The sequence below is a fragment of the Colobus angolensis genome, unplaced genomic scaffold (assembly GCF_000951035.1).
Source record: "Colobus angolensis palliatus isolate OR3802 unplaced genomic scaffold, Cang.pa_1.0 Scaffold143, whole genome shotgun sequence".
Classification (NCBI taxonomy): Eukaryota; Metazoa; Chordata; class Mammalia; order Primates; family Cercopithecidae; genus Colobus; species Colobus angolensis.
Genome location: NW_012114522.1, coordinates 549,067 through 569,997, shown reverse-complemented (window position 1 = coordinate 569,997; position 20,931 = coordinate 549,067). Strand labels below are relative to the sequence as shown.

General features: G+C 62.9%; 1 protein-coding gene across 1 annotated transcript in view; it reads right to left on the bottom strand.

Annotated features, from left to right (window-relative positions):
- Window positions 1-20,532, bottom strand: part of DOK7 (docking protein 7) — a 28,324-nt gene extending 7,792 nt beyond the window's left edge. The window contains exons 1-5 of the mRNA XM_011935380.1: window positions 20,287-20,532; window positions 17,310-17,510; window positions 7,743-7,862; window positions 3,718-3,837; window positions 639-1,363 (exon numbers count right to left, since the gene is read on the bottom strand). Of these exons, the coding sequence (XP_011790770.1) occupies window positions 639-1,363; window positions 3,718-3,837; window positions 7,743-7,862; window positions 17,310-17,510; window positions 20,287-20,506 (1,386 nt within the window). The 5' untranslated portion in view covers window positions 20,507-20,532. The remainder of the gene's footprint in view (window positions 1-638; window positions 1,364-3,717; window positions 3,838-7,742; window positions 7,863-17,309; window positions 17,511-20,286) is intronic.
- Between the last annotated feature and the right edge of the window lie 399 nt (window positions 20,533-20,931).

The following is a 20,931-nucleotide window of genomic DNA, read 5'->3' as shown; positions in this document are numbered from 1 at the left end:
CTGCCGGAGCCTTCCCACAAGGGCTTCATCGGGGAGCAGTGGGGCCCAGACCCCAGAGACCCCGCAAGTCACGCAGCCTCCTGAGCTTCAGTTTCTCCCATAGAAGGGGATGAGGGCCAGCGTGCACAGAGCCCGGGGGGCTGGGCTGGTGGTGCCCCGGTGTCCGGAGCCTCTGTGGTGGCTTGGTGCTTAGCAGGTGGTGTGACTGCACCAGAGAGGTGACGGGGAGAACTGGCCACCCACGAAGTGGGAGTGAGGCCCGAGGAGGACAAGGCCAGCAGCGGGGCCTCTAGCCCTTGGCACCCCAGTGCGAGGCACCAGCCAGCAGAGATGCAGCACCCACCTGATCCTCAGGGTTGGGGGACACAGAGTAAAGCAGCTGGGCCTTGGGGCTCTGGTGACCCCAACCTGCCGGACCCAGAGCCCATGCCTCCCAGAACTCACCTCCCCGTCAGTCCCTTCCTCCATTGGCAGCCACAGGGCGCCCCCTCCAACTCCCCTCTCTGGGAGACCCCCCAGTCCCTCCCGCAGAACGCAGAGCAAGGAGGCCAGCGCCACCTCCTCTCCCGTCTGGGGGCAAATTCAGCCCCTTTGCAGCCTCGAGGCCAGATCTGTGGCTCTCAAGGAGGGGGGTTTACCTTGAGTCCTCCACAGACTGGACATGCCGAAAAGAAAGCCGGGGATGGCCCCACGTGGGGGCTGCCTGCTTCCCAGGGCTCGCCGGGGGCCGGGCTGGGCAGTGTGGCCTCGCTGCCCTGGGGGGCCTCCATTACCAGGCCCCGCCGTCTCGTGCCCAGCCAGCCAGAGGGACACCCGGCGGACGTCTGGCCGCCTGAGTCCCCGGCCGCACTGTCGCCGGGGCTGCCCTGCGAGGCGGGGCTGTGGTCCCTGGGAACCAGGCGGAGGCTGCGAGGTGTATCGTAGTGGGGCCTCAGGGAGGTGGGCACCTGGTACTCGACGGCCCCAGGCAGGCAGGTGCACAGGCTGGGCTCGGGCGCCCCGGCTGCTGGCAGGCTGAGCAGTGAGCCCAGTTCGTCCGTGGCCCGCCACACGTCCAGGCTGCTGCCCGCATAGGAGGAGAGGCTGCCGGAGTAGGAGGAGTGGCTGCCAGTGGCAATCCCGCTGTCCGAGGAGCTCTGGCGGCCGACCTCCTGCAGCTGCCGTGGCCGCAGTGGCTTGGGGGGTGGCCTTGAGGCACCCAGCATGGCTTCCCCGGGGGCCTGGGCAGCTGCTGGTCTAGGCCCCTCCTGCGACGTGCTCGCCGACGACAAGGACTGCTCTGGCCAGGCGGTGAGCCGGCTGCTGGCGCTGACGTCCAAGTGGCTGGCCTCCGAGGATGAGCTGGACAGGCTGCGGTCGTCCCCTGAGACACAGCAGGAAGCCAAGGCAGCTGGGGGAGTGCAGGGGGCTGCGGAGGGCTCAGGGTGGGGCTGGCGCCTGTTGGACCCCCACGGGCCAGCACTCTCTGGTCTCGCCCCACCCCTCCCAGCCCCCAACCCCTGGGGGCTATAGCAGAAACCTGGCTGCAACAACGACAGCCCCTCTGCCCCTCGTCCACTCCTGTTTGTCTGCCCCTGTCCTTCTGCCACCCGCTCTACTAGGGCCTGGGCCCCTCCCTCCCAGCATCCCTGTCACTACCTTAGTCCCAGCCTCCTCCTCTCCCCCAGAGCTCCCCACCCTCCCTGCCTAAGAGACCTGGGCTCCATACCCAGCCATCCCCACTAACTTCCAGGGCCTCCTGGGGCGGCTCGCCCTCTGCACCGTCCCAGCCCCAAGGCTGGCCTGGGCATCCTTTCCCAAGAACTTCCCAGGCCCTGCCAGCCTGGACATGAGGTCCCAGCTGTGCCCACACACCTTGACTCACCCCCTGCCCTCACCACGCTGGCATCCTTGCCTCACTCCCTGTCTCCCTTCCCACAGGGGATAAGAAGCACACCCAGGCTGCCTCCCGCCTGCCAGGCCGGGCCTCACGCACTCGTGGGAAAGCTGCTTTCATCTCTGCTGCCTCTCTAAGCTGCCTGCTCTGCCTTCCAGGGCTCCCAATTGCAAAGCAGTTATGAGTCGCCCCCAGGAAGGCAAAAGCTCCCTGCAAACCTGAGTCCCCTCCTCCTGGGGCAGGGCAGGAGGGGAGATGACCACTGTCTCCTCGGTGCCCTCTGGGGGACAGGCAGTGATCCGAGAGCACTGGCTGGACCAGCATGGCTCCTGCACTTGGCCCTGGGAACACAGGTGGCCCATGCAGCCACCCTTTTGGGAGCACAGCGGCCTCTCCTGCCCTGCCAGCCCCTTCCACCGCCTCCTCTCCCCACGATGGCAACAGAGCCAGAGACACCGGCAGCTGAGGAGGCACCTCTGCCCCTGAGGGGCTAGCTCGCCTGCCTGAGAGCCTTTTGTCTGGGCACAGAAGGTAAAATCAACACACAGGGCCTTGGTCTCCCCTGGCCACAAGCTGGTGGGCAGGAAAGGAGTCAAAGGCTCTCAGGCCAGAGCCACCCTTCCCATCAGCATCTCAGACCAGAGTGTAGTAAATGTGGAATTGTAAGTGAAGGAAGGAATGAGCTGAGCAGGGGAAGAAGGAGGGAAGGAATGAATGGGTGGGAGACGGAAAGAAGGAATGAGCAGGAAGGAGAAAGAAAGAATGAATGAGCAAGAGGGAAATGAAGGAATGAATGAGCAGGGGGGAGAAGGAATGAATGAATGAGAGGGACATGAAGAAATGAATGAGTAGGCAGAGAAGGAAGAAATGAATGAGCAGGAGGGAAATGAAGGAATGAAGAGCAGGGGGAGGAGGAGGGAATGAATGAGCAGAGGGAGAAGGAATGAATGAATGAGCAGGTGGAGAAGGAATCAATGAATGAGCAGGTGGAGAAGGAAGGAATGAATGAGCAGGAGGGAAATGAAGGAAGGAATGAGCATGGGGAGAAGGAATGAATGAAGCAGGGGGAGCAGGAAGGAATGAATGAGCGGGGGGAGAAGGAAGGAAGGAATGAGCAGGAGAGAAATGAAGGAATGAATGAATGAGCAGGAGGGAAAATGAAGGAATGAATGAATGAGCAGGAGGGAAAATGAAGGAATGAATGAATGAGCAGGAGGGAAAATGAAGGAATGAATGAGCAGGGGGGAAGGAAGGAAGGAATGAGCAGGAGGAAGAAGGAAGGAAGGAATGAGCAGTGGGGGGGGAAGGAAGGAATGAATGAGCAGTGGGGGGGAAAGAAGGAATGAATGAGCAGTGGGGGGGAAAGAAGGAATGAATGAGCAGTGGGGGGGAAGGAAGGAATGAATGAGTGGGGGGAGAAGTGAATGAGTGGGGGGAGAAGGAAGGAAGGAATGAGTGGGGGGAGCAGGAGGAAGAAGGAAGGAATGAATGAGCAGGGGGAGAAGGAAGGAAGGAATGAGTGGGGGGAGCAGGAGGAAGAAGGAAGGAATGAATGAGCAGGGGGAGAAGGAAGGAAGGAATGGGGGGAAGGAAGGATGAATGGGGGAAGGAAGGATGAATGAGTGGGTTGGGGGGAAGGATGGATGAATGAGTGGGTTAGGGGGAAGGAAGGATGAATGAGTGGTTCGAGGGGAAGGAAGGAATGAATGAGCAGGAGAAAGAAGGAATGCATGAATGAGCAGAGGGAGCCAGCAGCCCCCACACATGCATGGATGCCTCCCGAGCTCTCCCACTGGAGGCTTAGCTAAAGTCCCACCGCACAGGCCAGCCCCTGGCCCTACCTCCACTGCCCGGCCGGCCCACATGCGAGAGGAGGCTCAGCCGCTTCTCCAGCTGCAGGGTTTCCAGGGCTTCCTGGGCCACGCGCTCCTCCACAGTCGAGGGTCCCGGGGGACTTGGGTCTGCAGTAGAGAGAAGACTCAGTGGAGGAGGTGGCCCCCACTGCCCACCCTTGCCCACAGGCACCAGGCCCAGCCTGACGTGGTGGTGGCCCCCTCCGTGGAGTGGCAGTCCCCTGGGAGTCCCCGCTTCTCCCCGTGCCTCAGCCCAGATGTGGGGCCTCAAATGCAGGCACCCACACCACCCCTATCCAGGCCACCATCTGCCCAGCTGGGTCCCTGCACCCATGGATGGCCCTGCCACCTGTCCACTCACCAGGACCCCACGCCAGCCAGACCCCTCTTCCTCACCACGGAGTTTTTCAATTTTCTGTTCCAAAAATGACCAGCCCCTCCCCCATCCCCAGAGCCGGTCTTGCTGCAAGAGGGGCTGCCTGCCGCTGATTCACGGTGCCCATTTCTCACAGGCTCCCCTCCGTCTGGGGAAATGCCCGCCCACCTTGTGGCGGTCCCACCATTCCCTGGGGCCTTGGATGGAGCCTCATACTGTGCCCAAGGCTCAGAGCACAGTGGTCTGTGGACCCCCGGCCCCATCCAGCCCCGCCCCTCAGAGCTGCATCCAGGGAGCACCAGCCCCACCCTCTCTGGTCATCGTCCATGTGTACTCCCGGACTGAGTGGCAGGAAATCTCCCCTTGGGCAGGACCTCTCACTGGTCCCTCGGCACCGCTGTCCCGAGCCTCAGCATCACTGCCCTGGTCCCCAAGCCCCCGCCCGTGCTGGGATGTCCCAGGCACTAAGTGATGTGGGCACTAGGCTGAGTGGCTGCCGTGCTCCAAACAGCAGGGCTCAAGACCCTGCCCCTTCCATATCCATGGCACCCACGGCCACAGCCGTCCCAAAGAGTTTCCCCGGCAGGGAAGCCACAGCTACACCCACAAGAGCAAACCGACCCCGTCCTGCTCCAACGGGCCTCCTCTGGGCCTCCAGGACACACCTCCTGCCACCCACCTTGGGGGCACCTGCAGGACTGAGCCAAAACAGGTCCAAGGACCTGCTCTCCCCAAAATCCAGGAGCAGTGGCAGCATGGAAAGTTCACACCAAATTCTGCAGCACGCAGAGGACTGGAAGGTACAGCCCCCAGCCTGGGACACCTGGATCAGAGCCTCGGTGGACAGAAACCGAGCCTGGCGGAGGCTGGAGCCGGACATCCTGACCCCGTAGTCAGGGTTCCGGAGAAACAAACAGAAAGCAATGGTGTCCCTGTCCGGGTTCACGTCTAGGCTGAAGAGGCCCCATCCCTGATAGGACACCGTCCTCTGCTGACACCTTCAGGCGCCCAGCTGGGGCCTTGAGCACAACAGGAGGCCCCATCAGGACTCGGAACAGGGCCCTCCCCACGGGCAGGCGAGAGCTCGCAGCACGCGGCCCAGGAACGCAAGAAGGACCTGGAGGAGCCTCCCCCAGCCTCCAGGTATGGCCGCCCCAAGGCACTGCCCGGGTCAGCCTGGGACCCTGCCAGCCCATGACCCTGTGGCCCCCTCTGTAGCATTGCCAGGGACAGGGATGGGGCCAGTACAAGCCTCTCTCCTGTCCCCTCCCCGCCTGTGCCTGGGAGGGTGGAAGGCAATGGCAGCCAAGGCTGTGCCAGCTCAGGCCCCAGTCCCTAGTGACACAGCCTGCTGGTGGCCATGGAGCCCACAGGCCACTCGGCTTGGCAGCTCCTGGCGCTTTCACCGACACATTCTGCCACGTGGGCAGGACAGCAGGCGCCAGTCTTGGCTCCTTGGTGTGCTGAGGGTCCAGGCTGAAGACAAGCACAGTGACAGGACAGCACCACTGTCCCTCAGCACTCAGGCGTTCTGACCAGGGCCCCGCACAAAGCCAGTGCCGTGCAGTTGGGAAGAAGAGCAGCCCTCGGTGACACCGGGGTCAGGACACAGGACACAGCCTCCCACCGTTTCCCATCCAGTAGCTGGTGGGCAAGACACGGGTCGACTCCCAGCTCCACCATGCACCCCCTGAGCCTCTCAACCTCGTCTGCAAAAGGGTGCAGCAACGGTGCAGCCCCGTGGAGGCCGGGCCAAGAAGGTAACATGCACGCCGTGCTCGGAGCGTGGCGGATGCCAGGCCTCTGGGCCCTTCCCTCCTGCTCCTGGCGGGTCTGGCTGCCTCTGGGCCTTGGTGTCCACGTGCAGAAGACCAAGGGGCTGGACTTTCTGCATCTCTCGGCCCCTCCGGTGAGTCTTCAGCACAGGAGGATGGCAGGAAGCCCAGAGCATGAGGACGCTGCCCACAGGGCTTTATCGTGGGAGCCCAGTGATCACGGGCTCCAGTGTTTAGCCAGCCTGCGCAGACGACCCCATCAGCCCAGACCCTCCCATGAGTCCAGCCTGCAGGGGCTGGGCCCACGGCTCCTCCGGCAGGGTGCTGCCCAGCATAGTGTCCCAGCTCGACCAGCACCTCCAGGTGGCCTGAGGCCCCCCCACATCTGCAGAGTCACAGCTTGGGGGCACAGCTGGGGGACACAGCTGCAGGCTGAGGCCCTGACAGCAGAGCTTTCTGAGAGCTCCCAGCTGACTCTGACGAGGATGTCCCGTGGAGTGGGGTCTGGGACTTCTGGTCAGCCCAACCCCCTCCAGCCGTCAGCAATGGCCCTGTCTGGGGCTGGCCCGCTTGCTGCCTGCGGTGGGGCCTGTCCCGTCTAGCAGCTGTCCCAGGCCGACCCTCCCCAGCATCCTCTACCCAGTGCTGCTTCCCTGGCACGGCCTGTGTTCCCTGGGAACCGCCTGAGGGGAGCAGGAGAGAGCAGGGAGCCCTCCTCAACCTCCTGCTGCCTCTGCCCGTCCCTGTCCCCACCCTGCGCCCTGCACACCGTCGCCTTGCACAGTCGAACACGCCGACCACGTCATCCATGCCAGCAGGCAGCCATTAGGCAGGAAGACGCCTGCAGGGGTGCGGCCACGCCATCCAGCATGGCAGGGCAGTGGGGAGGGCCCTGGCCACAGGTGCCACCTCTCTCCTCCCAGGGCCGCCCCCTACGTGACTGTGCTGGTGTGGGCAGCGGGCACTGGGGCTGTGGCCAGGGGAAGGGAGGCCCGGGTGCCCACCCCATATGCCACTCGCCTCTGTGCTCCCAGTCACCCTTCTTCCCCCGCCACGCCTCGGCTGAGGTGCCAGTGCCAGGAGGCACCACATATGAGATTGCTGCACACCCGCCACGTGGCCTGGGCCTTGGCCTCACTTGGACATAGGGTCAAGCGCTGCCCGCGTGGAGCTAGAGGAGTGTTCGAGAGAACCCATGGAGGCACCTGGCCCAGCCCAGCACCTGCCCCGACCTGGGGAGCCCCACTGTGCCCAGACACCAGGGCCCCTGTGGGGTCCAGCAACATCCCTGGCCAAGGACTCCTGCAGAGAGTGCCACAGCCACAGCCAAGGAAGTGCAGGTGAGACAAGACGAGACCCCCTCAGCCCAATGTGCCCTGAGACCCCACAGCCAGGTGACCTCCCGAGGTGGCCTTGGGCCTAAACACCGGGCTCAGGCAGAGCCAGTCCCGACCCCAGCTGCAGAGTCAGATCAGCTACTGCTGGGCCGCCAAGCTCGGGCAAGGCCCTCCCTGCTTCTAGGCGTGGAAGATGGTGGCGGTGCGTCAGAGGGTCTCTTACTGCACAGGGGCAGCTGTGGCTGACTGTCCCAGCCAGAAAGCTCTAGGCCTAAGCATCCCAACAGCTCAGACCCCTGAGGCAGAGCACCTGCAGGTGCGAGTCCAGCCCCGGCTGCTCTGAAGCCCTCAGCAGGGCTTGCCAAAGCCCAGGCTTCAGTCCTGACCTGGTAAGGCTCTGGTTCCTTAGCTGGGGGTGGGAAGGGCGGCCACCTAACCGGGCAGACGAATCACCGTGGCCCGCCGCCCCAGGACATCGCACAGCCCGCCAAGCGTACCCTCCCCCGGTCGGCCAGGCTCACACACCTGGGAGAACCGGCCGCAGCCCAAAGGGGCCCTTGGTGGGGGAGATGCCTCGGACGATGCAGTCGAACAGGAAGCTGATCTGCTCCCCCTCAGATGAGGACAGGAAGAAGACACCAGCCCCTGCAGAGGAAGGACAGAGACAGGTCAGCCTGGCCCCAGTGCGGGCTGGGGACCCTGAAGAGGAGGAACGAAGGAAACCAGAGCAAACTCCGTCAAGAGCCGACAACACCCCGCCTGGCCCCGTGAAGCCGGGTGCCCAGAGCCGACATCCCGCCTGGCCCCACGAAGCCAGGTCCCCAGAGCCTCTGCACTCCCCACGGACCCCACCGCGCCCTTCTAACTTGGCAGCATCTTGGAACAGCTTGGGCTGCTGGGCGCCGGGGTGAGTGCTGCTTCGCCCATCCTAGGTCCTGCAGCGGACAGGGCATGGGGAGGAGGGAGGGGGTGCCCTGCCCTAGACAGAGATGGGTGCCCCCACCCACACACCTGCCTGCTTTGAGGATGGGGATGTGGCTGCTCCGCCACCCAGCGGGTACTTGATCAGTCCCTCCTCTGCCCCAAGGGCCCGGCGACCCCGCCCCCTCAGCCGTCTTCAGGGCAAATGAAGCAGCCAGGAGACCCCAGAGACGTCAAGTAGGATCCCCTCAGGGCTCCACGGCCACAGGAGAAGGGAGCTGTGCCACCTGCAGCTGGGGTGACATCCCAGGACGGCTGCGGTGTGACCGCGCTTCCTTCCCTGGGGCTGTCGTGAGGGCTGCGTTCAGATGTTTGCAAAAGGCGTGGCACGGCACCCGCCCACACATGCTGTGGCAGTCACTGCTGGCCGGCACCGTGTCCTCCCCACCTTAGGTGGCCTCCCCACCTCCTCAGTCATCTTTCATGGGGAAGCTGGAGCTCCCAGTGTGTGGGTGCCACCCTGAGGTCGTGTGCAGCATGCTGGGGCCGGCACCCACCCCCGAACCCCCACAGCAGCAGGAGGGCCCCCGGGGGCCACCTCAGCGTCACTGGCAGAGCGACGCAGCCCCCACCCATGGAGAAGTCCCAGCTGCGAGTCACGGGGGCGCCGCCCTCCCTGCCAGGGGTGAATGAAGCCCTGGCGGCTGTGTGAATGGACGACTGGGCTGGCTGCACCCGGCTGGACACTCCGGCTGGCGTCACCTCACAGGAATCCCGCCCGCTCCGGGGCCTCTGCCCATTGCCCAAAGAAAGGCACGCAGGAGGGAAGGCGCCGGGGCGGGCAGGAGGGGTGGGGAAGGGAAATCTCAGCATTAGAACCCACGCTGCCTGCCACCCAGTCACGCTCCGCCTTCACGGAACGCAGGCTGTAGATTCCAGGGACACGGAACTCGGGCCAGCCCCGACACGTGGCAATGCTGCCGGCCCCTTGGCGGCCAGCCCGGGCACACGAGGGCGAGCAGTACCTGGTGCTGTGGATGCCTCCTTCCATGTAGTAACCCCAAACCCGGCCATGGGACAGCGCCATTCCTGCGTTAGCGACGAGGACACTGAGTCCCAGAGAGGGCAGGCCACCTGTCCACCGCCACACAGCCACGAGGTGGACTCAAGCCCAAGTCCCCTGGGCACCTCCGGGCCCCATGGGGCTTCCAGTCCTGCTGTGGGTGAGGGGTGCTCCTGACCCGAAGCGGAGGTGGGGCATGGAGGGGAGGCCAATGCCCGCTTCGATGCCATCCAGGAGGGCGCCCCGAGAGGCTCAGGAGGGCGGTGATGGGGTGGGGCCCCCAAGCCGGGTGGGGTGGGGTCCCCAAGCCAGGTAGGGTGGGCAGAAGAGAGCCCTCACCAGGCCCTGGGGGCAGGCGAGGAGAAGGCCGTCATGCTGTCGGCTGGCCGGCTCACTCACAGTGCCAGACAGTCGCTCCCCGTCCCCGTGGTCTGGCCCTCCCCGTGAAGGGCTCAGCCGGCCCGGCCCCAGCTCTCACGAAAGGCCCGGCTCTCTAATCCTGAGCTTACAGACAGCTGGCAGTGGCTGCGGGACAGTGAGTGCCCTGACTATAAAAAACTGCATTACGGAAGGAGTGGAGCCGGCCCCACATTCCACGGGGCGTCTTGGAGCATCACTCACCCCGAAGACGCAGTTGGCTGGGCAAGGCCTGGAGCACAGCCCACCACCAGCCTTGGGCCCCCACGTGCCCACATGGCACCCTCGCCAGCCACCCCCATCCACGCCAGCATCAGTGGCCCTGGAGGAAGACACCCATCTCCAATGCTGGTCTGCAGAGTCGTCGGGCCATGGCCTCCCAGGACACCGCACGGCTGGGCTCTCGCTGGGCCTCCCTGGGTTCATGCTCCACCCCTGCCCACAGGCTCCCTGCTTCACCCAGCCCCCCACAGTCTTGGAAATGCTCAAAGCTCCCTCTGCACACCAGGTCTGCCTGCCATCTCCACTCAGGAGGCTGCCGTCCCCACCTTCCACACCCCTACATCACCCAGGAGGCTGCCGTCCTCACCTGTCACACCCCTACATCTCCACTCAGGAGGCTGCCATCCCCACCTTCCACACCCCTACATCTCCACCCAGGAGGCTGCCATCCCCACCTTCCACACCCCTACATCACCCAGGAGGCTGCCATCCCCACCTTCCACACCCCTACATCACCCAGGAGGCTGCCATCCCCACCTTCCACACCCCTACATCACCCAGGAGGCTGCCATCCCCACCTTCCACACCCCTCCATCTCCACCCAGGAGGCTGCTATCCCCACCTTCCACACCCCTGGCCACCTAGAACACCCCTGACCTTTCCAAACTCAGGTCACATGACACCTTTCCTGATGCTTTTCTTGGCCCCTGGCCCCCTTCAGTCCCCTGACCCCGACAGCCCCTCTGTGATGCTCTCACAGACGCCTCCTCTGGGGCAGAGCCCCGTCTGCTGCTGTCCCGGCCACCAGGCTGAGCACCTTGCTGGCAGGGAGCCTGAGCTATCTGTGGTCTCAGTGTCCAGCCAAGCACCCATAACCAGGAGACCCCCAGTGCTCAGCCTTGCGTGGAAGGAAATAGATGAGAGGCTGCTGACCCCGCCCCACCCTTCCCCAACACAGCGTGTGCATGTTCCCTGTTTGCCTGTGTGTTTGGGGAAAGGGGGGAAGAACAGGGCCTGCCCCATTTTGCTGTATCACACAGGTGTGGCCGCAGCAAGGCCAGCCACTCGCTTCTCCTACCCCTGCCCTCGGAGGCTGCCCCTTCTCGAGAGGCTGGTCCACTCCCTCCCTGGAATCAGGGCCAGCCAGTAATGGCTCTGGCATAAAGTGGCACGAGGGATGCTCCCCCAGCACTGCCCCAAGACCATCAGAGCCCTGGCAGCTTCTGCTTCTGCCCTCTTGGAACCTATTGAGAAGCCCAGGCTGTCCTATCAGAGGGTGAGGTTCCTGGAGGGAAACTGAGGCAACCCAACCAACAGCCGACACAGCCTTTTCCTGGGCCTTTGGGCCCCACCATAGCCAAGTGCCACTGCCTGAGGGACCCCAGGCAGCACCCATGGGGCAGAGACGAGCTGTCCCCACTGAGCCCCGTCCAGATCCCTGGCCCACAGAATCGCCAGCCAGGGAACAGCCGCCAGCCGCTAGCTGTGGGAGGGTTGTTACACCGCAGGAAGCAGCGTGGGAGACACAGAGAAGCAGGACAGAGTCCGCAGGATGCAAGCAGAAGGCCACGGCCTGCGGGGCTCAGGGCAGCTCCCACTCCGGACAGAGACTGGGGTTGCTGAGCTGCAGGCAAACCTCACCCACGTTACAGTCGCACCCGCTTCCTAAGAAACATGTCTCCAGCGAAAAAGCTGCTGCACTAACTCCAGGACTCACTGGCTTGAGAAAGAAAATGCTGTTTCACACAGACATTCAGTGAGCCAATTAGATCTAAGACGGTTCTATCTGAATAACCTCGCGTGCCCTCGTGGCTGCCCCTTGATGTCAGAATCTTAAGTGCTCAGAATCCCAGCTCCTCAGAGAACAAACATCAGGGTGACCAGGGTGTCCTGGGTGGCTCATGCCAGGCAGGCGTAGGCAGGACTGAGAAGTCCTGATAACATGACCTCAGCCCTCCCCACCCCCAAGGTGGCAGCTTCTTGTGCACTTGGGAGTGGCCCCACCTGGTGAGTCTCGGACGGAGGAAGGCCTGGAGCCTGGCAGTGGGTGTCAGCTCCCACCCCTCCTCTGCCCTCCTGAAGCAGCCCCAGTCCAGGGGCACAGCTCTAGAAGGTCCCCCTTCCCGGGCCGCCCCTCCTCCCCTTGTCCATCATCACCACCTTCTTAACATTCCTGGAATCCACAGGGCTCCCACCCCTCAACCAGGCAGCTGCTGCCTGGGGCAGCCTCGCCCTCCATCATCTGGACCGCAACCAGAACCTTCTCTGGCCCCTGTCAGCCTCTTCCTCCACGCTCCTCTGCACCCTGGGGTCAACACTAGCATACGAAACACTCCCCCCTGCTCAAGCACCTTCAATGGCTCCCTGCTACTCTGAGACAGTGGTGAAAATGCTCACTAGTCCAGTTAGCCAACTCTCTACAACCCAGCCCCGTCTCCTCCTCCTCCTCTACCCTCACGACTCTTATCCCCACCTAACAGGGCTCCTACGTGTTTGGACGAACAGAGGCAAGATGGTGCACTTCCGGGTTCTTCTTCACCACCAGCTCTTCCCGCGCGCGCGAAAATGCAGCCGGCGCCCAGGAAGGTGCAGATCAACTGGGCATGCGCCAGGTGACGTCAATCCGAAGAGACCAAGATTTACCTGGTCGCACCTGCGGAACGCCCCCCACACGCCCGTGCCCCGCCTATTGCCCTCCCACTCCTAGAAAAGCCGCTCTCCGCCAGTGAGCCACGCGGCCTTCTCACAGCCCCACTCCTGTCCGGATGTCAGGACTGTGGGAACTCCGTCCGAGAGCCCCACCGGGGGACTCTGCCGGCCTCCTTTGCCGGAGGCCGACAGACTTCTCCCTACCCACCTTCTTTCCCTGAAGCTAGGTGACCAAAATAAATGTGCAGTTTTGCTCCTACACTTGCCTACCCGCTGGTTCTTTTGTGCCCGCTCGTCTGGTCTTAGAAAAACAAATCACTACACAGCTCTTCGGGACACCCGTTCGTGCTCAAAAATGTCTGAAGTGCCTTTTCACCTCTCTCCACCCCTTACCCTCTCACAGCTGAGCTAACTCCTATTCACCCTGCAGAAGTCCCCTGAGGCTCACTTCTCCAGAGAGCTTCCCCCAATGCCCCCGCCTGGGGTCTGTGCCCCTCCCGGCTCCCCTCCCACCCTCTGAGGACTGAAAATGCCTCATTCGTCTCATGCAGGCTCTGAGGCCCGACCATCTGATCCCTAGACCCAGCGCCCGACCAGGAGAAGCCAGTGAAGGCATTCTCTGCTGCCCCAGCGCCGGGGACAGAGCCCAGGGCTCCAGCCAGCTGGGTCCAGGCTGCCCGCCAGGCTGCAGTGGCCAAAGACGGCCGGCAGGGGGCTCTCCAGAGCTGGGCAGATGCAACGTTCACAGAGCAAGAGCCTCCTAGTTGGGGTTTTCATTTTTTACTCTTCTTTATTTTTTTTTCCTTTTTGAGACAGTCTGGCTGTGTTGCCCTGGCTGGAGTGCAATGGCAGGATCTTGGCTCACTGCAACCTCCAACTCCCGGGTTCAAGTGATTTTCCCACTTCAGTGCCTGGAGTAGCTGGGATTACAGGTGTGTGCCACCACACCTGCCCAATTTTTGTATTTTGAGTAGAGACAGGGTTTCACCACGTTGACCAGGCTGATCTCGAACTCCTGACCTCAGGTGATCCTCCCGCCTCAGCCTCCCAAAGTGCTGGGATTACAGGCATAAGCCGCCATGCCTTGCCACATTCTTTACTCATTTTTAAAAGTCAAAATGAATTTCAAATGCTCCTGGTGGCCCCCAGAGGCTGGGTGAAGAGGCAGATGTGGTCCTTGGACTGGACCCAGCTGGAGAGAGCAGGTAAGGGGGAAAAAGGGAAGCTTCCATTCCAAAAGCTTCCATTCACCCTCAAGGCCCAGCTCAAATGTCCCCCTGCCCCTCCAAAGCCCTCCCTTCCTGGACTCTGGGTGGGTTCACCCTCTCCAGGGACCACTGCCCTCTGCTGCAAGCTGAGCCTGTCTCGGGGTGAGTGGCCCTCTCTGCATCACTCTCCACCACACACATCCGTCCCTGCAGGCGGGGCCCAGTCACTTGCCCGTGTGTGAGGCTGGAGCCCACAGCCCTGAACTGTCCACAGACCGTCGCCTGCCATGTGTCAAGTGCGCCCGGCCCAAGCTCCGGGAGTCCACACTACAGGCCCGTGACCAACAGAGACAGGAAATTGGGCCACACTGGGGACCCAGAGTTGCTGTCACCAAGCCACCTCCTGTCCCATTCTGAACAGGCAGCTGTCCACAGACAGACCTCCGCCCCCAGGCACCAAGCCCAGCCAGGCCTGTCTCCACCTGACCCCCAGCAGGGCCCCCGTGATGTGCAGCCATGCCCAGCATCTCAGGATGAGTGAGGCGTCGCCTTGGGCCGGGGTCACCCTCTCTGCTGTCTGCGGAGCTGGCTGTGGCGGGGCCGAGTGAGGCTGTTCTGAGCATCAGGGGCCAGGCTGGGACCTGTCCCTGGGGAAGGAGGGAATGTGGATTTCCTACACCCAAAACCTTCCAGGGCCTTCCCATGACGCCAGCCCAGCTGTGACCTCCAGACTGAATGTGACGACACCCACAGACTTACTGGGATCCAGATTCTGGATCCTTCTCTGTCCCAGTGGCCCTGGTTGTGGACCAAATGGTGGCCCATAAAATGTGTTCACATACCAGAACCTGTGAACAGGGGTCTCTGTGGATGGAACTGAGGATCTCGGGATGAGGTCATCCTGGGTCATCCAGGGGGGCCCTAAGTCCGAGGACTGCAAGAGACAGAAGAGGAGGCCCACGCAGGAGCCAGCACGCGCAGCGATCAGAGCAGCGCAGGGATCAGATCAGCGCAGCCACAAGCTGAGGCCGCTGGGGCCACCAGCGGCTGGAAGGGGCAGGAAGGACCTTCCCATGGATCCTCCCCAAGAGATTTTGGAAAAAGCCGACCCTGAGGACCCCTTGATTTGGGACTTCTGGCCTCCAGGCTGCAGAAGGAACCCATTCTGGACACCTGGCCCTCTCTCGGGGGCCATCTGCTACAGAAGCCCCAGGAAGCTGATGCCGCGGCCCCTGGACCACCCGAGTTGCCGGCTCCCTCCCACAGGAGGCCCCGGGTTGCCCACACGTGCCGCAGACGCCCTGTCCCTCCAGCCACACGGCCTGCACTCAGTGTTGCACTGCGAACACCATCACTTGGCCGAGTCTAAGACCCAGCCTCAACCACCCAGGGTGGCGGCCACGCCTGTCTCCAGGAGGACAGAGCCCAGCAGGGCCTGCTGGGGACAGGGATGGGCGACTCGGCCAAGCCTTCCAGCCTGGCCTCCAGAACCCACCTGCCCTACGGGGTGTGCAGCCGTCGGTGACGGAATTCCCAGAGCCCTTCCTCTCTCAGGCCAGGGTCCCACCGGGGACGAGAACATTCAGCACTGAGCTGCAGAGGTGGGTTCTGTGGGGCCAGCCCCCATTTGTGGGTTCTGTGTGGCCAGCCTGGTGTGCAGGTTTGCAGGTGGGGCTGCTCTAACACCTTGCCCCGGGGAGGCAGCAGCAGGACAGACGGCCCCACAAGAGTTCACCCTGGCTTTTGAGCAGCCCAGGGAAACAGCACAGCAGCCTCGCCCTGGGGGGAAGCACAGCCCCAGGTGTGGGACTGTTGACCAGCGGAAAAGGGGCCACCCACACCTCGGCAGGGATGTGAAACTCCACGGCCTCAGGAAAAACATCCAGTGGCCCCATTCCATTATGGCCCAGACAAAATAAGCAGGTCTCCAAGGACCCGGGTCCTCCTGCCATGCCCCAGCTTAGAGGGTAAGCACACGGCGCCAACCCGGCCAGCTGCCTGCCCGTGCCAAGGAATTCCACAGACAGAAAGGAAAGCATGGGTCTCCCCACTCCTGGCACCCCCAAATCTAGCACACCACAGACGGGACAGGCTGCCCGTGCCAGGACAACTAGAGCCTGCAGCTCTGGCTTCCCACGCGACAGAGGACAGGGACGCTGGGTCCAGTCACTGTTCCCGGCCGCTGCCAACCCACTCCCCAGCAGCTCCTGAAGCCCCCGTGCTGAACCTCCGGCCTGCTGCAGGGGGGCCTGGGGGCCATCCAGAAGATGGGACCCCAACAGGTGTCCTAGCTCTCCCGGGAACCACCCCCACCCCCCACACCAGCCCACAGCTGGCGTGGGCAGCGACCCTGCCCATCCACACTGGCTGTCCAATCCCGGAGGGGCCAAGGCCCTTTGGACTCTGGCTATGGTCCCTGCCAGCCCCAGGGGTCGAGACTCCGGGCCAGCTCTGCCCCGTGTGCCCCCTGCAGCTGGCTGTGTACGCCCCCTGCCTCCGTGGAGCCTGAGCCTTGCCACCCTGTTCCCCTTTCAAGAGTCAGATGTTGTCTCCTCAAAGGCCCCAACAGGGCTGGCTCCTGCCGCAAGACCCACTGGGTTTGCTCCCAGCACCCAGCGCAGAAGGTGTAACATGGCACCCAGATGGGCTTGTGCCCGTGCCCCAGCTGCCCTTCGCAGGATGAGGTCCCAAGCGGCCAGCGTGGCCTGTGTCATTGCCTGCATTTGCTCCGCCCCGGACATCCAGGCTCCACCAGAGCCCCGGCCAGTGTGAGCCAGTGTGAGCCAGAGCCCCGGCCAGTGTGAGCCAAGTGCTGCCCCTCAGTCCTCTCAGCCCCACACCAGGCCCACAGGAGGCCCCTCTGCCCGCCACCAGCCCGGCCAATGAGCAGCTGCCCCTCCAGAGGGAAGAGAGGAGGCGTCATGCCCTCCGCGGGGATTGCAGGTCCACAGGGCAGCCTGGCGCATCTGCACCCAACGTGGGAGAAAGTGGAGGGGGTCGCTGGGACAGCCCGCTCCTGCAGCAGCCCTCAGACTCTCTGGGGAGGGCTGGGTGCCTTTCTGCTCCCATTTCCCTCACTCCCCTGGCTGAGGGCGGCTCTCAGGCCTTCACACGCCCAAAGGACTCAGGCCGTCCCCACCCACGGCCTGGCCACCTCACTGGGGACATTAGGGCAGCTCTGGGCGACCCACAGGCGGGGCGGCTGGCGTGTCCACCAGGAATTCTTGGTCCAGGAATGTGTTTCCATGGTGCTCACGCGGGAGCTCACGCTCCCTGCTGCTAAATGCATTTGTTCTTTGCTTTTTCCTTTTCATGGAATCTGGATATGAGAGGCTCTGAGGCCTCGGCCCCCTCCTCCCATCCCCATACTCTCTCCCTGCAGTGAGGAAGAGCAGAGGCAGCTGAGGCCCCATACTTGGCACTCCACACTGAGGTTCTTGTAGGCAGAGGACCTCGGACATCGAGCGTGGGGAGACGCCATCCACCTGCTGGTGCGTTCTGGAAATGCCAGCAGGCCGGCCTGCACACGGGGTCGGTCGGCCCGAAGCCAGCAGTTCTCGGGGGAAGGGGAGGTGCTGCCGCTGCCCAGTGAGCCCATGCATCCGTACTTACAGTACCCACACCTGGTCCCGCCTTCAAAGATGAATCCACTCGGCACGGCCCCGTAGCGCCGGAGGTCGGACAGCTTCCACTGCCCCGTGACAGCCGGGGGGATGTCCCTGGCCAAGACGAGGATGTCATTGCAGAGGTGCAGGGTGGCCGGGCCGCTCTCCAACTTGGTGCCTGGAGCCACTGTCACATGGAACCTGTGCACTGTGGGCGGGTGGGGTGAGAGGGCATCACGGGCAGGGCGAGAGGGCATCACAGGCAGGAGGGGCGAGAGGGCATCGCAAGAGGAGGCAGCAGGGGACACTGCGGACGGGTGGGGCAAGAGGGCATCACAGGAGGAGGCAGGGACCAGGCTGGGGCAGGCTGGGGCAGCCGCCCAGGTGTCAGCCGGGGAGGCAGCGGCGGCAGGATGAGCAAATGGCTCTCCCCACAGCCCTGAGGTGGCCGGGGTCCAGGGGGCCGCACTTGTCTCCTCCCCATCCTCCCAGGAACTACCTTTGTTCAGGTGCAAGCAAGTCCCAGAAGGGCCTGACCTCGGACCTCCGCCTCCCTCCCCTCCCACCACAGAGCTGCTGGGGAGGACAGGGCTGGTAAGTGCCCTGGCTGGGCTCCCACCCCCAGCACCTCCTCTCCAGAAAGTCTCCCTCCACAGCTGCGTGGCCCCATCACAGAAGGGGAAACTGAGGCTCAGGGACCCCCAGCCTCCAGTTAGGGTGTGGAGAGTCGGGTCTGCATCGAAGCCCCCAGCCTGGCCACAGGAACCTCAGGACACCACAGTCCCTCTCTCCATCCAGGTGGCCATTCACCCGAACCCTGAGCACTCCATGGTCCTGTCCACTGACTCTGCCCAGGCCCCTGCCCTTGAAAGCCTCAGAGAGGACAGTGGTCCTGAGTGCTGTCCCCGCCTCCCCCCTCTTCCCAGGTCAGCACCCCAGGCAGACAGCAGCCTACCCACCAGGGGCCCCACCTGCTCCATCTCCAACCCCCAGAGCCAAAGAGACCCCCGTTTCCATCCCACCTCCCACTCCTCTGCCTCCTCCACCTGCTCCAAGCTGTGGCCTTGGGTGCATCCTTGTCAGGCCATGTTCTATCAAGGTTAAGCTGCCTGGGCAGTGCCCAGTGGCCTCTGTGCAATGGCCCTGCCCCAGCAGATGAAGGAAGCAGAGCCATGCCGCTGAGCCAGGCTGGAGGGAACCCCCAACGGAAGAACTTTCTGGAAAGTTCTGGCAGTTCTCTCCTAATGGCTCCTTCCCCTGCGCCCTTCCGCAGAGCTGACCGCACCTCCTCCCACTAAGCCACCAGCTTCTCTCCCCTTCAATGGAGCAGGAGGGGCTGCTGCCCTGGTGCCAAAACTGGGGGAGCAGGTTCTTTACTCAGCCATCAAGGGCCAGGATATTTTAATCAATAGTTTAAAAAGTAAAGTTATGCAGAGTCCATGCTAATCAAAATAGCAAGTTTTTTCGTGTTTTCATTTTTTAATTTTTAATTTTTTTTTTTTTTTTTGAGGTGGAGTCTCACTCTGTCACCCAGGCTGGAGTGCAGTGGCGCTATCTCGGCTCACTGCAAGCTCTGCCTCCCGGGTTTACGCCATTCTCCTGCCTCAGCCTCTCGAGTAGCTGGGACTACAGGCGCCCACCACCACACCTGGCTAATTTTTTGTATTTTTTTTTTAGTAGAGACAGGGTTTCACTATGTTAGCCAGGATGGTCTTGATCTTCTGACCTTGTGATCCAGCCGCCTCGACCTCCCAAAGTGCTGGGACCACAGGTGTGAGCCACCGTGCCCGGCCGTGTTTGTTTTTCTAAGACAGGGTCTCACTCTGTCACCCAGGCTGGAGTGCAGTGGCGCTATCTCGGCTCACTGCAAGCTCTGCCTCCCGGGTTTACGCCATTCTCCTGCCTCAGCCTCCTGAGTAGCTGGGATTACAGGTGCATGCCACCAGGCTAATTTTTGTATTTTTAGTAGAGACAGAGTTTCACTATGTTGGCCAGGCTGGTCTCGAACTCCTGACCTCAGGTGATCCTTCCGCCTTAGCCTCCCAAAGTGCAAGGGTTACAGGCATGAGCCACTGCGCCTGGCCATCATTTTTGTATTATTAGTAGAGACAAGGTTTCACCACTTTGTCCAGGGTGGTCTCTATGTCCTGGGCTCAGGTGATCTGCCCACCTCAGCCTCCCAAAGTGCTGGAATTACAGGTGTGAGCCACCACATCCGGCCTAAAATAGCAAGTTTTTAAAGCGAGGGCAGCGAGGGCTGCTGGGATTATTGGGTGGGTGCCAGTGTAGAACGAGGACCGACTCGGCTGACATTCTACTGTTTTGTTCATTACGGGTCTTGTGGCACTGATTTGGTTTCTTAGGAGATGCAGGATTATGCCTGCTCTGCCGCTGAGTGCCCAGGCCCCATCACCACCCACCTCTGCTCAGAGCTCCAGGGTGGCTCAGCCCCCAGAGGCCCCCAGGCACCCATCGGAAGCCCCTGTAGGGCTGGGACTGAGGTTCCACCTCTTCCAGGGCCAGCTCCGCGGGGGAGCACTCCCTTCCCCTCTTTCTTCCTCCCTCTGTTCCCACCCCTCCCCTCCCTCCCATCCTGTGTGGGGGAAGCTAGGGTGGGACGACCCCGCCTGGGGCTCTCCTTCCTACCCAGGCTCTGGGCTCCACTGGCCAGTGTGGGAAGCAAAGGGCGGAGCTTTGGGAGACCACATCCCTCCAAAGGCCACCAGCTTGGGTTAAAGGCTCCAGTTGTAACTAACGGTCAGGCTAGGGAGCTCCAAAGACACCGCAGCCCAGCAGACTCCGCCTCCCAAACCCTCTTGGGCACCCCCAGGCTGGAGCTCAGTCCACTCTAAGGCACCCATGAATGTCCCATCTTCCTGCACGGTTCCCTGGAGCTGCTCCCGCCTCTGCAGCCCACGTTGGTGAGGGGCCCTGGCACACCTGAGCAGGGAGCCCTCTGCCCGGCCCCGGCCCCAGTCACTCACCCTCGCCTAGCGCATAGCGGATCCGGGCGTCCCATGCACACATGGCCTCGTGGCTGTCGAAGCCCAGCATGACGGCCTGGGACAGGCAGACGATGGCCAGCGTGTGGGCCAGGCCTTCGTAGGGCAGGCCGGGCTCCAGTCCACAGATGTCCTCTAGCGTCAGGCTGCTGCGCTCCCGCAGGCCCTTGGAGCGCTCCGACTTGTCCTTGTAGACCAGCATCAGCAGGCAGTCTGCAGGGAGCGCGGCTGTCAGGGACGCCAGCCAGCACCGCCTGCCCGCGCCCTTGGTGTCCCCAAGGAGGCCGTGACAGTGCAGAGACCCGGACTAGGGGCGTGACTTCAAGCCAGCCACTCAGCCATGCCAAGGCTTCGACCCCTGGCATACAAAATGGGGCGATCCCCTCCCACTGCAGGACCCACAGGCCGCAAGAGCAGAAACGAACCCAGAATATTCATGTCTGTGCCTGGCCCCCGATGCTGACTACCATGACTGGGTTCTGGACCTTCGCCAGCGGATTCGCCCTGTCCCAGGCCCTGGAGCCCCCCGGGCCACACTGAGGCCTGCAGTATCTGTGGTCAGGGGTTTGGGGGCCCAGCGTGGGGCCTGCCCGGTGGCTATGGCCTCCTGCCCTGGTTCTGCCAGCC